The following is a 16,850-nucleotide window of genomic DNA, read 5'->3' as shown; positions in this document are numbered from 1 at the left end:
TGGCGACCCACTTGTTGCGTCTTAGCGCCCGCGTCCTTGCGCGCCGTTCCCACCCCTATGCTTCCGTTCGCTCGGGCTCCACCTCTCACCCACTGGTCTCTCACGACTAGCGGCTGCTGCCCATTTCTCAGACGCTCCGTTCCTTTCACTGGACTCGCATTCGGGTTCAAACCCGCCATCTTCATTTAGGTTTTGCGTGATTTGTCTCAATCGCTTCAGGCAAATGCCACGATGGTTCCTTTGAAAGTGCACGGCCGACTTCCTTTCCCATCCTTTCCTAATCCGATGGGACCGATGATCTTGCCGTTTTGTCCCCTCCCCCAAACCAACGAGCTGACGAACGTTTTTATTGCCATACGGAGGGCATTCGATTCCCGGCTGGGTTCAAGATTTTATCCGCTCGGAGACTGGGTTTTGTGTTGTCATCATAATAATTTCATCATTGTCCTCGCGAACTTGCACGAGACCCCCGAACAGACTTGGGTCTCCCGGGCAATAATGCCACACGATCATTTGATTTCATTGCCCTACGTACTGGGTGTAACTACTGACGCCACATTACTCACCATAACCAACAAGGAGTCCATACTTCTGTCAAGGTGGGGAATCGGGAACGGCAAGCATTGTGATGACAGCTGAGAAACAGACGTGGCAGCTCCAGTTTTGGAAGCTGAAGTTGACGGCTCGTGGGTAGTCTGTTGATCACATGTCCGTCCATTGAGACAGCAGGCAGCGGTCGTCAGCCAAACCATTGATTGGTTGGCTGGTTTGGCGGAGGGAAGGAAACAGCGAGGTCATCGGCCCCGTCGGATTAGGGAAAGGAGGAGAAGGAAGTCGGCCGTGCCCTCTCAAAAAAACCATCCCGGCATCTGCCTGAAGCGATGTAGAGAAATCACGGAAAACCTAAACTGGGATGGCCGAACGCGGGTTTGAACCGCCTTCCTCCCGAGTGCAAGTCCAGTGTGCTAACCACTGCACCACCTCGATCGATGCCAGCCCATTGACTTGAAGGTGAAACTGCCAGTGATTTCACCTCGGAATAAACCTCGCCAACACACAGAGTGTGCAGTAAGTCATTGCAGTAGTCCTACTTCGTACAGAAGATACTGAGATACGTCTGTCTGTCGTTGCAGAGAAGAACACTCGAAACATCGGTGCTAATGCCCTTGGTAGTCTTGGTACAATACAAAACATTAGCCATCAATGTTATGGGCGTACTGGGATATGCATTGGTTGTGAAAATAATTTTGAATATCTGCCTGTAACGACTCAATATCGGCATTAGTGACATAGCAAAGAAATATAGAACTCCAATACGCGCCATAGAACTGTACAATAAAAATGACTCGTTATCGACATCAATGTCTTTCCATCGGTGTTGCAAGTAGCCACAGTACTGTGAAGACAAGCCTATATTGTCCTCATCAAGTAATTGGGATATAAACTAAGCCAAGGGCGATGTATGAGACCAAATGGTCTCTTAACTCGTCTGTGTCTCTACTCCTGAGGGAGGGATGCGTTTGTTAAGACAAAAAAAATGGCTCTGAGCACTATGGGACTTAACATCTGTGGTCATCAGTCCCCTAGAACTTAGAACTACTTAAACCTAACTTAACCTAAGGACATCACACACATCCATGCCCGAGGCAGGATTCGAACCTGCGACCGTAGCAGTCGCGCGGTTCCGGACTGAGCGCCTAGAACCGCTAGACCACCGCGGCCGGCTTTTGTTAAGACACTGAACTCATATTCGGAGTAGGTGTGATTCAAAGCTCAGTTCGGACATACAAATCTGGGATTTCCAGAGCGTCCCTAAACGGGTTAAGGAAAATGCCAGGATGCTACCTTTGCAAAGAAGGGGTCCAAAATCTTTTCCCTTCCTTTTGCAGGCTGAGCTTGTCCACTGTATCTGAAGATCTCTTCGTCGAGCGTCCAGCCCTAATAATCCAATCTGCTTGCTTTGCTTCTCCGTCACAAGCATTTCTCTCGTGGGAATTTCTGTAGTGAACTGATAGCAGCTGGTGGCAATTAGAAAGTGACTGTAGTTTATTCACGATTAGTGTCTAACACAAATACTTTTCTTCTGCTTGATTCGATGTGACCTATTCTGCTTGTTCATTTAGAAGGACCTACGTGTTGTTAATGGTAGTCTTCCCGAAATAATGACCCCAGCATCTTCTTGAAGCTAATAATGGAAACAAAGTTTGGGAGCAACGAGAGGAAATTTCATAAATTTTCTGAATTCTGAAGTACTTGGGGGCGGGGGGTGGAGCTTATTATCACCCGGAATAAATTGCTTGTTACAGGTCATACTCGGGTGGATTTGAAATGGGGCCGTTCTTATAGCTCCGAGAATTCTGAGAAATAGAAATCCGAGAGGGGTCGAAAAGAGTGAAAGTGCTCTCGCGTGTGATACCAAAAGAACGATGAGATCCGAAATAATACGGGGTTGTAGTGCACTGTCGCCTGCTTGGTAGAGGTTGTTTAGCAGAGTTCAAATGAGGTCGTTTTTACAGCTCCGAGAATCGCTGACGAAAGCGAATCGAATGGAGGTGAAGAACAGCGAAAGTGCTGGCTTCGCTCTCCCTTCGCAGCACGCCCCTGGCAGCTAGAATGACTTTCGCTGACGTCGCCAGCAGATGACGAGTGTTTTGCTGTCGTGTGTGACCTAATGAGGATGCCACTTCTCGACCTTTCGGACGTAACCACTTGCAAACGAGGAGAGAACGCGTCCGCTTACACGCTCCGTACGGGGCCCGCGGCTGGTTGGCGGACAGAGTTGTGCAGGGAGGGGGGAGGAGGGGAGGGGAGGGGGAGGGTCAGCGGTGGGGGCAGAGTAGGCCGCGCGGGGCGACGACCGCGCCGGTGGCCGCGTTCGCGCGCGGGGGCAACGACCTGGCGCGACCCACATCGGCCGCAGCGGAGAAACCGACGCCGCCCTGCACTCTCTCTCTCTCCCAGCGTTCACTCTCGGTAGCACGATTCACTCTTCCTTTCTGCCAACCACTTTGTCTAATTCCCAGTTTGTTGTCTTCTTCCTAGTAACTAATCAATTTTAAGGAGGAAAAACGTCATTCCACAGGGCTTTATTCAACAGTCGTAGTTTGATCAGCACTACTACTTTCGAACATGTCCCACTTTCAAGTACGTCTATAACAGATGTGAATACATCGTCTCCTCGTGCAACGATGACAAATACGTATCCACATCTGCTGTAGATGCACTTGACAGTGGGCCATGCTCGAAACTAGTGCTGCTGTTCTAAAATACAGCTGCGTGGAATGAAATTTTTTTTTCTCTAATTTATCAAGGCTGCAGTGCCCACCCAGACGAAAATGAACTTAACTTTACATTCTGTATATTTACGACGCACTCCAAAGGCTTTGTTCCATCATCAAATACAGTGTTTAGCTGCCGGACTTTCCACGTGATGACGGAACACTCTGTCCGGAACACACGTCATAAACAAAAACAGTGTTTACAGCACGTTTTTATTTACATTTAAAACAATCGCGGGTATAGCCTACCAAACATGTCCAAGTGTAAAGCAAAATTATGTGCTCTAGCCGCAGCTACTTACACCACTCTATGAATGAACCATGCACCAGTGTTATGAAACTTAAAGTATTGGTTAAACACCACTGTCACACATTGTAAGCAATTTCCTACGTCTGCCTGCGAACGATATTAGCTTCACGCGTTCACACCAATGCAGGAACGTCCGATTAGTTGATACGCCGAAACAATTGAACTCGTTAACCAGCTTGCAAAAATAATGAATTTTTATGATTTAACGATAGGTTATCGAAGAACACTATAACTGTTCGAGGAATAGCAGGCAAGACAAAGAAAATGACGATAGTGGTAGTGTTTACCAAAACAAGTTACAACTATAGCAAAAAAAAAAAATTGCAATACCCTCCGAGGAGCAACAGAGAATTTGTGGCAGGGAAACAAACAGCGTCAGTCAACCTGTGCAGATGCCGACAAATTTGGACGAGGTGACATCGGCTCCAAATGAATTCGTATCGAAACGTCGAAAGCGCGTGCTTTTTGACGAAAAATAAATAAATAAATAAAATGTACGAGCTACAAAAAGCGAAACTGGCAGAATAAACATGCGTTTTGAAGCTACTTTAATCGGTAACGGGAATTAAAGCAAATTTTTGAAGCCGTTTAGCCAACACTTGGGCATTTAAAATGTCTTACACGAATGAGAACTGTGCTATAGGACAGTAAGTAATAGTGGCTTCATGTTACCAACAGCAACTGAAACCACATCGCAAGTTACTAATAACTATCATTGCTACAGATCATTTACATACAAACTTCCGAAATGCAGCAAGGTCAATAGAGCATGTACATAAAAAAGTACGTGTTGGATAAAATGCACTTTTATAATTCTGTCTCCGTTGTGGTTAGGATCACGAACTTTTGATGTTTTCCACCGTCACGAAAGGTGAAATAGTGTGAGATGTTGAACCTGACTGATGAGATTTGCCAACAGAGAAAACTATGTCTGCACAAAGTCTATGTTGCAGACGTCTAGTAACAAGCAGTTCGCACGTATGCATGTGCAGGTATGTGCATGAGAGTGAGGGGCGAGGGCTTAAGAGACACAGGAGAGGGAAACAGAGGTAGAACCAACAGCTGCCGAATTGCTTCTGCCGTTTAAAATCTGAAAATAGCTGCTTGCAGTGTTGGCATTATTTCAGTAAGAGGTTAATTAACCGAGAAAGGGTCAAAAGAGGCAGCGGTGGAAAGAGTTTTTGTGCAAACTAATTTATGATTTTAGGGACAAAAAATGTTAAAATGTGTGTGAAATCTTATGGGACTTAACTGCTAAGGTCATCAGTCTCTAAGCTTACACACTACTTAACCTAAATCATCCTAAGGACAAACACACACACACACACCCATGCCAGAGGCAGGACTCGAACCTCCGCCGGGACCAACCGCACAGTCCATGACCGCAGCGCCTTAGACTTTTAGGGACAGCTGAGTCTGCAGCGTCTCTGCTACTGCAGAGGACAAAGGTAACAATTGTCCCACCGAACTCGGGACTAGCTAAATACAGTGGTAGCAGACGAATTTTGAAGGTAGACGTGGAGGTGAAAAAAATTTTAATGACAGTTGTTTTCAGTGGAAACCATTGGTCTAACTGAGCAAACAATGGATCGACGGATAATATTGATGTCTAGAGCAATCCAGCTGACGGAGTTGCTGCTTTGTTCATTTGTTACAGTTGAAAATGGCCTGAGGCCCGAAATCGGACTAGGGGAGAAATTTTGGAGTAGTAAAAATACCCACATATACGAATATTCTCTGTACAGAGAAAGATGTTGGATAAAATAACGACAGCAGTAGGTTCCAGTACGAGGGGTGTTGCGAGGGGTGGGGAGGGGGTCAAGAGGTCAAGGTCAAGGCTACACGGAGGGCAGCAGGGGAAGAATGGAGCGCGCACTGCGCGTGCGTCGTGACGTCGGCAGAAGGCGTCGTTGTAGGCGGCGCTTACCTTCGAGCACCCTGCCTATGAGGTTGTCACTGTCCACGGAGAACGCCGGCACGGTGGCCGCCGCCGGCGCCGCCGTCACAGGAGACGCACACGCGCTTGCCGCCTTACTTGGGTCCTTCACAGTCATCGCGAAACGTCCTTAGCCGAGTGTGTCGCGCGGCACCACCGACCCGCCGGCGGGAACAATGTCGACTGTCGGCGACGTCAGTAGCCGCTGACGACAACAGCAGCAACAACAACAACAACAACAACAAAAGCTACGACGGACGTCTCGGTTTGCAGCTACAGCGAGTCCTTGCGCAAAGGCGGTCCGCACGTATCTGAGGAGCCGGAACCCGCCGCTGCCGCCTCCGCCGCCTCGGGAGAGGTGGTGGGGGGCGCCGGAGCGGGCCCGCGCATGCGCACGGCGCTCCGAGCGCGCTCGCCACAGGCGAAAGTGACCCAGTGACTCAGTTGCAGGCTCCGCGGGGTCAACACACTCTCGCTGCCGGTTCTCGGCCGCGCTGCAGCTTTCACTGCGCCTGGCGCCGGCCTGTCAGCGGTTTCGCCTTCAGCTTCGACTCTGACTCTCTTAGCTAATTATCCCCCAAAGTCCACTTTCGCGCGTGTTTTGGCTGCAAAAGTGTCAGCTCCGCTTTCAGAACAGAATCCGACCGTAGTGGTCGACGGCGACACCACTAAAGGAGGAACATTAGGAACAGACTAGAGGAGACTACTCTGTAGGAATCAGACGATCGTGTGAAACCCAACACGCGCTATTCGTCCACGAGACTCAGAGGGCCATAGACACGGGTTCCCAGGTAGATGCCGTGTTTCTTGACTTCCGCAATGCGTTCGATACATTTCCCCACAGTCGTTTAATGAACAAAGTAAGAGCATATGGACTATCAGACCAACTGTCTGATTGGATTGAAGAGTTCCTAGATAACAGAACGCAGCATTCACAATGGAGAGAAGTCTTCCGAAGTAAGAGTGATTTCAGGTGTGCCGCCGGGGAGTGTTATAGGACCGTTGCTATTCACAATATGCATAAATGACCTTGTGGATAACATCAGAACTTCACTGAGGCTTTTTGCGGATGATGCTGTGGTACATCGAGAGGTTGTAACAATGGAAAATTGTACTGAAATGCAGGAGGATCTGCAACGAATTGACGCATGGTGCAGGGAATGGCAATTGAATCTCAATGTAGACAAGTGTAATGTGCTGCGAATACATAGAAAGAAAAATCCTTTATCATTTAGCTACAATATAGTAGGTCAGCAACTGGAAGCAGTTAATTCCATAAATTATCTGGGAGTAGGCAATAGGAGTGATTTAAAATGGAATGATCATATAAAGTTCATCGTCGGTAAAGCGGATGCCAGTCTGAGATTCATTGGAAGAATCCTAAGGAAATGCAATCCGAAAACAAAGGAGGTGGGTTACAGTACAGATGTTCACCCACTGCTTGAATAATGCTCAGTGGTGTGGGATCCGTACCAGATAATGTTGATAGAAGAGATAGAGAAGATCCAACGGAGAGCAGCGCGCTTCGTTTCAGGATCATTTACGTATCGCGAAAGCGTTACCAGATGATAGATAAACTCCAGTGGAAGACTCTGCAGGAGAGACGCTCAGTAGCTCGGTACGGGCTTTTGTTGAAGTTTCGAGAACATACCTTCACTGAGGAGTCGAGCAGTATATTGCTCCCTCCTACGTATATCTCGCGAAGAGACCACGAGGATAAAATCAGAGAGATTAGAGCCCACTTAGAGGCATACCGACAATCTTTCTTTCCTCGAACAATATGAGACTGGAATAGAAGGGAAAACCGATACAGGTACTCAGGGTACCCTCCACCACACACCGTCAGGTGGCTTGCGGAGTATGGATTCTACATACGTGTTGGATAAAATGCACTTTTATAATTCTGTCTCCGTTGTGGTTAGGATCACGGACTTTCGATGTCTCCCACAGTCACGAAACGTGAAATAGCGTGGGATGTTGAAATTGACTGATGAGATTTGCCAACAGAGATGTAGTTCTTTATTCCACTCTTTGTTCGCAGATTAATCTACGATTTTGCTTAGAGGTCATTAGAGGAATGACACGTCGATGCGGGAGAAATTTGGCCCTGTCTTTGTGAAAGACAGCGGCATTCCCCTTCAAATATTGATAGAAAGCACAGAAAACGTGAATCTTGAAGGCCTGTCAGCTAATGATGCTGATGCTGAATTGAATTCTCTCAGGCAAGCACGATGACAGCCAAACTTCGTTGATCAATATTGGGGCGAGTTACAACAAAAATTGGAATCTACAACAGAGCGACGAATGTAGGAATATTAAACACAATTCCAGATGGAACACAAGCCCACATGTAGAAACACTGGAGAAGGAGGTCTACAGTAGTCTGGAAGCGACTTATCGAAACTATGGAAAAGTTGGGCAGGAAGATGAATCGGCTGGAAGACAGTACAAACACCGCATGGTAGCTGGGTACGGAAAAAAGAAAACAAAGTGATAGAGTGTTGACAATAAGAAATTACTAAATACATAGCTTAAACATGGGCAAAACAGAAGAGGATAATGGGTTTATTTGCTCATGTTTTGTTTATGAGTCTGGAGACATTGAAAATCGGGATTTGCCGGATGATCTGATATTTCGGGATCATAATTCTACGATTGGGGCATATCTTAAAGTGAATATCTTGAGATCAGGAACCAACAGTCGGAAATGATTATTTTCGAACGATGAGTGCTTACAGGATCACGTGATTCGACGTTATTTGCTGCAGCCTGATTGAATGATGCACGTTCACTGATATTTATTGAAGACGTGCTGTCACACTGGATGGATACAGCAGTTCTTGAGTCCTCGAGAGGACGTATGACACCACTTCACCTTGATATTTATGTACGTGACCAGTGAACAACAGATATCCTCTTTGTTGGATAGGAACGGGAGATCCTGTCCCATGGTGAGCATGATTATATGATTCCCAGAATGAGATTTTCACTCTGCAGCGGAGTGTGCGCTGATATGAAACTTCCTGGCAGATTAAAACTGTGTGCCCGACCGAGACTCGAACTCGGGACCTTTGCCTTTCGCGGGCAAGTGCTCTACCATCTGAGCTACCGAAGCACGACTCACGCCCGGTACTCACAGCTTTACTTCTGCCAGTATCTCGTCTCCTACCTTCCAAACTTTACAGAAGCTCTCCTGCGAACCTTGCAGAACTAGCACTCCTGAAAGAAAGGATATAGCGGAGACATGGCTTAGCCACAGCCTGGGGGATGTTTCCAGAATGAGATTTTCACTCTGCAGCGGAGTGTGCGCTGATATGAAACTTCCTGGCAGATTAAAACTGTGTGCCCGACCGAGACTCGAACTCGGGAGAGCTTCTGTAAAGTTTGGAAGGTAGGAGACGAGATACTGGCAGAAGTAAAGCTGTGAGTACCGGGCGTGAGTCGTGCTTCGGTAGCTCAGATGGTAGAGCACTTGCCCGCGATAGGCAAAGGTCCCGAGTTCGAGTCTCGGTCGGGCACACAGTTTAAATCTGCCAGGAAGTTTCATGATTATATGAGCTCGTTAGTGTACAAAACTCAGTACAAACTGAAGAAGAACTTTTTGAATGGAATTGCCATCATTTAGTTATAATTATTTTTTATTAATTTATTTCACACTAGCGCGATTTCGGCTTTATTGTCAACTGCAATGGTGAAAATGTCTTCGAACATCCGACATTTCTCACTGACATCTCGTCAACGAAATTACAACAGTATTACAACACTTATGTGGTCATATATACCAGCTGTCGCATTATAAGACATGGGTGCGAACGAAAAATAGGTATTACAGTAGGCTCATTTTTAATATATCTTATAATGTGACGTCTGGTGTATGTAGAACATAAACCAAACAACAGTCCTATTTCAATCACTCCTTATTTACTTTTCTTTAAGGTACCTATTTCGCCTCTTCACTTGTACCATCCTCAGGCCCCGTGCACAATGTGAACAGATATACCACAAAGCTTGGTGCAGTACAACAGAAGCCATCAAATAAATCTGGATTCCGTGAATATTTATGTGAAGTGAGTACCCCAGCGATTAGATAACAACTGCGTACTCAATCCAGAAAAATATTTACGGAATGCAGATTTGTTTGATAGGTCCTTTTGTACTTCACCAATCTTTGTGGTACATCCATTCACAGTGTGCATAGATGCTTGAGGATGGCAGCAGTGAAGTGCCGAAACTGGTAGCTTAAAGAAAAATATATAAGAACTGACTGAAATACGGCTGTTGTTTGGTTTTTGTTCTATATACTGTTTGATCAGCCGCTGTCGCGAGTCTATAATGGAACCAGGAAGACTGGTTTATATCACTACATATATGATGCAATATTCTGACAACATGTCGTTCTGACATGTCGGATATTTAATGTTTCACCTTTGCACTTGTTAATGTCTATATAGCCGTAATCGCGGTAGTGTGAAATAAATGAATAATACAAACCTTGAAGTGGAATAGCGGAAATTTCATTCAAGAAGAATATTATGAATGTGGTCCCAAACGAAGAAAAAGTCATGGAGAAGAACTGGTGAGGAGGATCCGCATTACTTCTCACACTGTACAACACAAAAGGAGTTTTTTTTTTTTTTTGAAGAATACCGTGAAAATTTATCCGTTGTAATGGATGTATTGATACTGGTGATCGTCACTTTGAAGGGTTGATATGAGCTTAATCTGTTACCAAGTTAATAAAAAAAATCTATTTCTGAACATTAGATTTTTACGTTAAATGCCTCAGTTTTGGTTCCTCTACTACCTTTGGCTGTTGCAGTTACCATGTTCTAGTGACGTTGGTTAAATGCTGTTGAAGTAAGTACCAAATCAATAGGGTTGAAACACGGGGTCATCAAGGACTCTGGTTCTGTCAACAGACCAGTGGTATCAACAGTGGAAAGTTCCTATGGAACCAAACAGTTGAGGTCATCGGTACCTAGGCTTACACACTACTTAATCTAACTTAAGGGGGGTAGGACGTCAAACGGGCCGACTTGGAGCAGTAGAGGCATCACAGGACATTTTAATTTCCAATGTTTATACTTTTACAAATAAAGTCATAACAATTTGTCAGCAGCACCAGGAAGGATGCAGGATTCACACTCATTTCAGTGGAAGTTCGAAAACATAACAAAATAATTTTTTTACATGTGAAATTTCATCATTTTTTCTCTTACTTATGGCTGCATTTGTTGCTGTAGGTACACTTTTCTTCATAAGTTAGAGAGATTCTTCGATGAATTTTGCACAGCATACATACCATACTTACAGGTGTATGAAACTCTAGAATTTATTTAATTTATGTAAAAACGAATGAGCTGTTATATTTTAAACTTCATGTTTAGAAAAAACACAAATGTTATAGTTAATTACCTCAATTTTTACCACGGTTTTTAATAGATGTGTGAAACTTCTAGAGTTTCATACACCTTTAAGTATGCTTTGTACGCTGTGCAAAATTCATCGAAGAATCTCTCTTATTTATGAAGAAAAGTGTACCTATAGCAACAAATGCTGCCATTAGTAAGTGAAAAAAATAAATGATGAAATTTCACACGTAAAGAAAATTATTTCGTTATATTTTCGAACTTCCACTGCTATGAGTGTGAATTCTGAATCCTTCCTGGTCATGCTGACAAAGTTTTATGAATTTATTTGTAAAACTACAAACAGTGGAAATTAAAATGTCCTGTGGTGCCTCTCCTGCTCCAAGTCGTTCCGTTTGACGTCCTACCCCCCTTGGACAACACACACACCAATGCCCGAGGGAGGATTCGAACCTCCGACGGGGGGAGCCGAACCGTGGCAAGGCGCCCTAGACCACGCGGCTACACTGCGGCGCACGATCAAGACGCAAATTGGAACACACGAGCAGTTGTGAGAGAAGCCGACTCTCTAAAAAAAGGTGGTATGTGGATTGATTGAGAAAAAGAGGATAACAGAGAAAAATGTAGGAATACTGGGCGCCAACGTTACAGCATACGGAAGAAGGAAGAAAGTTGACAGATGGTCCAATTAAAGAAAGAATGTACAAGACTAGGAGCTGTAATGGCGATTGTGACAACGCTAATAGCTCTTGAGTGATGTTTTCTTTAGTGGGAAATCTGGTAAGACAGTGTCAGTAATTGGACTGGAACGATGTTCGCCTTAATAGTGTGTACTCCCTGTGGAGCACTGTAGGGGTGGTGGGGGTGGGGGTGGGGGGAATGCACGGTAATTGCGGTCGGTTTTCCTCTCGGTTGTATGATTAGCGGCGCCGCCCCGGGACGAGAAAGCAGCGGCTTGCGGTCGACACGGCGGGGCGCTGCAGGTTTCCCGCTCTGCTGCGCCGACGGCCACTCGTCGATTCACTTTCCCTGGCACGGGCAGCCTTCGGTTTTGTTTACAAGCAGACAGGTCGCACCACCACCTGTTGCCTACAGCATTCTGACCGAGCAGTTGCTTCCTGTCGACAGCTAATATTGCCAAGTAGAAACCAACTAATCATAAAATTTTGTACATGGCTGCACGATCAGGGACCGTGAATAATTACAGTTGAAAGAAAACAGCCCTCGGTCACTAATTTTTAACGTATTAACCGGTTTTCAACACTGCTAAGACTGTCTTCCTCAGAATTTCACGGTGATTCCGTACTTATACTCTGTAACATACGTTTTTTGTCATAATTCTATGACCATGTTATAGACCATTCTTTGATTTAAATTCTGAGCAAGACACTCCTAGCAGTGCCGCGTGGGATTAGCCGAGCGGTATAAGGCTCTACAGTCGTGGACTGTGCGGCTGGTCCCGGTGGAGGTTCGAGTCCTCCCTCGGGCATGGATGTGTGTGTTTGTCCTTAGGATAATTTAGGTTAAGTAGTGTGTAAGCTTAGGGACTGATGACCTTAACAGTTAAGTCCCATACCATTTCACACACATTCACACTCTTAGCAGTGTTGAAACTCGGTTAATACGTTAAAAATTAGTGACCGAGGGCTGTTTTCTTTCAATTGCAGCTAATCGTAAGCTTTGAAATGATGCGTGGCAAGTTAGCACTGCGTGACACGGAACACGAATGTTTTGTATTTCCAAGGCTGGACTTCACGAATTTATTGTAAATAATAAAAAACTGAAACGCAATTTTGATTTAGTTTTGTTTGTTTTGTTTTTTAGCGTTGGTGTCAATTTTTAGACTCAAAACTAGTGAACATCTTTATCCTGATCTCGTACATCTTTATTTAAAAATGGGTCAAATGGCTCTGAGCACTATGGGACTCAACTGCTGTGGTCATAAGTCCCCTAGAACTTAGAACTACTTAAACCTAACTAACCTAAGGACAGCACACAACACCCAGCCATCACGAGGCAGAGAAAATCCCTGACCCCGCCGGGAATCGAACTCGGGAACCCGGGCGTGGGAAGCGAGAACGCTACCGCACGACCACGAGATGCGGGCCATCTTTATTTAACTTCCGTTTCTTTTACGGTAAGCGTCCCACTTGTGGCACGCTAGATTTGTTTTTGAGTTAGTGGCGCACGTGCCTGAGTGAATGCAGTAGATTGACTCACTTGTCATCAGTGACATTTGAATTTATAAAATCAGAAATGATATAAATGGCACGTTAGATTATACACAATGAAATCTTTGAGCAAGTACCTCAAATACCACACGAAATACAACTATGACGCAAGAGCAGTTACTGCACAACACAGAAAAGACACTGATACTAAAAAAATAGAAATAGATTAATTTAAGAAGGTGTAATAAATTGGGAATCACGAGCGCTCTAAGTTGTTAACAATCGAAAAACAAGAATACAAACCAAACCACAGCCGGCCGATGTGGCCGAGCGGTTCTAGGCGCTTCAATCTGGAACCGCGCGGCCGCTACGGTCGCAGGTTCGAATCCTGCCTCGGGCATGGATGTGTGTGATGTCCTTAGGTTAGTTAGGTTTACGTAGTTCTAAGTTCTAGGCGACTGATGACCTCAGATGGTAAGTGCCATAGTGCTCAGAGCCATTTGAACCATTTGAAACCAAACAACGAAATATAAATTGCCTCAAAATTAAGTTTCATATATCCATTCTACATTTTAATTTAGCCAACGTATGACACACCACTAAGAATGAGAAGAAAGCAACTTATACCGAACGAGTTTCATAAATTTCAACGGAATTTTTTTGCATGCTTCAATTGGGAACATAAATTTACTATTCGTCCACCAGTTAATCCCCATAGCGTCAGTCAAGACAACCGCAGTCGTTTCAAAATGTGAGTCCTATTGTCATCGCTGTGCAGTGAAATCACGTAATGCTGTACAAATAATTTGCTTGGTCGCTATTAGATTTAACGATGTAAAACAAATGAAGCAATGGATTTGAATTAAGTATAAAGTTACGCCATGATGAAACGCATATATTCCGACAGCTGCGTATGTAAAATTCTACCGACGTTTGTTTACAAATCCTTCTCGACGCACTTTAGAGACTCTACTTGTAATTCTTCGCCGACATCTGCCTATATTTCCATCTAGTATCTTAATTAGAGTAAGAAAATTAAGAGTCCAAACATGGTCATATTGACGATACTACTTCCAAGCTCGCTGCGCGAATAAATTGAGTAACATGAGAAACGAGGCTCCATAGTTGGTGGAAACATTACCACATCTTCACTTGTTATGTTATGTTAACCGGGGACCTAGAAACGACGGAGAGGCTCCGTCCTCGCCGCAGCCGCAGTGGTCCGCAGCCCCACGACAACTACCGCAGTCCACTTCACCCCTCCGCCGCCCCGCACCGAACCCAGGGTTACTGTGCGGTTATGCCCCCGGTGGACCCCCCAGGGAACGTCTCACACCAGACGAGTGTAACCCCTATGTTTGCGTGGTAGAGTAATGGTGGTGTACGCGTACGTGGAGAACTTGTTTGCGCAGCAATCGCCGACATAGAGTAGCTGAGGTGGAATAAGGGGAACCAGCCCGCATTCGCCGAGGCGGGTGGAAAACCTCCTAAAAACCATCCACAGACTGGCCGGTTCACCGGACCTCGACACCAATCCGCTGGGCGGATTCGTGCCGGGGACCGGCGCTCATTCCCGCCCGGAGACACATCTTCACTTACTTCTGGTTGCTTGTCGCAAGAAAACATCTTCTCATTAGTGCAGCGTAATTTCGTATATGTCTGTCAGTAACATCTACCCTTCAAATGTTTTGTATGAACCTACAACTGGCCTGTTGAATATGGCTTTTCTAACGAAATTTGGCATTATGCTTACTACCTGAGCCCCATCTTATTCTGTTACTCGCTCCTGTGAACGGGAACGCGTTATGCAGCTCTTGGTGTCTCTCGCGTCCATCTAGAAAAGTTTTTACTTAGTTTAACGAAGGCGATGTTGGCCTGATATATTCGACGATGCCCTTTGGCTACACCGACTAAAGGATCCTACTAGGAAATATCAAATTGAGATAACCCGAAGATGCCTAAATAAGGCGAAACGCGGTGTTGAAAAATAAAAAACTAAAATTGCAACCAAGACTGTTTTTAACCAAGACTTTTCTATCGTTCCTTTGGTTCCAGTTTCAGGGCGTTGTTGATGAAACAAAATTTAAATTGGATCACGAATTTCCTCATTTGGGAGGACCCGGTTTACTCAGAACGCTGAGGCTCTTCAAAGCACAACTTCTGCTATGGGGCAGTGTGTGGATCGGCGCTCCAGCCAGCAGTCTGCAGGCAGATGCGGCCTACGCTCGCTGCAGCTCATAGCGACACACTTGCACTTTCTTCCCATGCGACTTTCTCCACAAGGCTGCAGCCGCGAAGCCGTCACTCCGCGCCAAGGAAAGTGTGCCCGCCTGTTGTTCGCGATCACCTGCCAGTGACCGGCGGGATGCAAGAGGTTTTCGCGGCGCATAAAGCATCGGCCTTCGACGATCTGGCACCACAGATTTAGCAGTATTTTTCTGACTCACGCGAGGCAGTCTCGCCGTAGGTCATTCACGCTACCCTTTTTTGTATACTCCCAATATCCCCTGCTGATCCAGCCTGGCACAGGTCTTCCCGCTCACCCCTCCCCGTCAGCCACGATCGAGCATTCATCCGTTACAGACAGGACAAGTGTTTCATAGGCAATTACTTTCGTTTACAAACCGCAATTCCCCGGTACCCTAATAATGGAGCGAAGTCTGCTATTAGCTCTGCCTGCAATTCACAAGTGTGATTGTTCCATTTCATTTCTCCGTGTAACGTTGTTTCTAGATATTCTTTTATTTTCTGCTCTTTATTTTGAGGGAATGTGAGGTTATGTTTCCAACATGGCGACCACTTCAGTAGTCGCCATCTTGGATGCAACTCCAAAAGGAAAGTGGCACTTACAAATACAAAATTTAGGAAACTTGCGACAGGATTAAATTAGTTATGCTCTATATACAATGCATGAAACAGGCAACAAGATAAATATACGTTAAAATTACCAGTTATATAATTTTACAAAATTAAGCGAAGTTAGAAATTATCGGGAATATTAGAAATTTCATGTATTGTTTTGCTCGTCGTATCTTAAGGATCCGCTTTTTTTTTAGATAAAGCTCTCCTATTTGGCACGCTTCGCTAAAAAACATCCTAAGTGACACATTGGTTGCATTGGTTAAGATACTGGACTCTCATTCGTGTTAACAGATACTGAAATCCTCTTCCATCCATCCATATTCAGATTTCCTATGTTTTCCCTAAATCACTTAAAGCGAATTCTGGAACTGTTCCCTTAATGAGATAAAGTCTGATTTCCCTCCACACACTTTCCTTTTCGAAGCCCGCGTTCCACCTCTAAACTAAAACTTGGAAAGTTACTTTTAGTCATGGATTATAAGGCAAGAATTTCAGTCCTAACACACTTGTTTTCCAATTCGCTCTTGCCACTGCTTTTACAATAGTATTTTCACTCTGGTTAGCTCCATTCTCGGAAATTACCCCCAAATAAATTTCAGATAGAAGATCGTGTAGGACAGTTACTATTTCTTATCATTCACACGTGATTGTTAATCTTACAATTTGAGATACTTAAACATGAAAACAACAGTACTTCATAACTACTTATTGGCGTATTTTCTTCTGAATTGTGTAGTTAATATTCTTCACCTCATCCCATTTCCGATGCTTCTCCACCATCGACGTTTATTACACTTTAAACATACAGTAATATCCAACATCATTTAGTTTTTCAAAATCAAGCCTACTTTCACCCCTGATGCGACTCACTGACTCACGCGACTCGCTTGACTACGGGGTGGTCCGTTCTAAAATAAAAAAAAA

General features: G+C 44.9%; 1 protein-coding gene across 3 annotated transcripts in view; it reads right to left on the bottom strand.

Annotated features, from left to right (window-relative positions):
- Positions 1-16,850, bottom strand: part of LOC126251485 (ecdysone-induced protein 75B) — a 511,809-nt gene that overhangs the window by 159,601 nt on the left and 335,358 nt on the right. Inside the window, exon 1 of one of the 3 annotated variants that reach the window (XM_049951934.1) lies at positions 5,516-5,763. The exons of the other annotated variants lie outside the window; for them this stretch is intronic. Coding sequence (XP_049807891.1) covers positions 5,516-5,642 — 127 coding nt within the window. The 5' untranslated portion in view covers positions 5,643-5,763. Of the gene's footprint in view, positions 1-5,515; positions 5,764-16,850 lie in introns of those variants that run through there. 3 annotated transcript variants of the gene reach the window in all.

Source organism: Schistocerca nitens, chromosome 4 (assembly GCF_023898315.1).
Source record: "Schistocerca nitens isolate TAMUIC-IGC-003100 chromosome 4, iqSchNite1.1, whole genome shotgun sequence".
NCBI lineage: Eukaryota > Metazoa > Arthropoda > Insecta > Orthoptera > Acrididae > Schistocerca > Schistocerca nitens.
The sequence above is the reverse complement of the archived record's forward strand: the minus strand, read 5'-3'. Positions and strand labels throughout refer to the sequence as shown.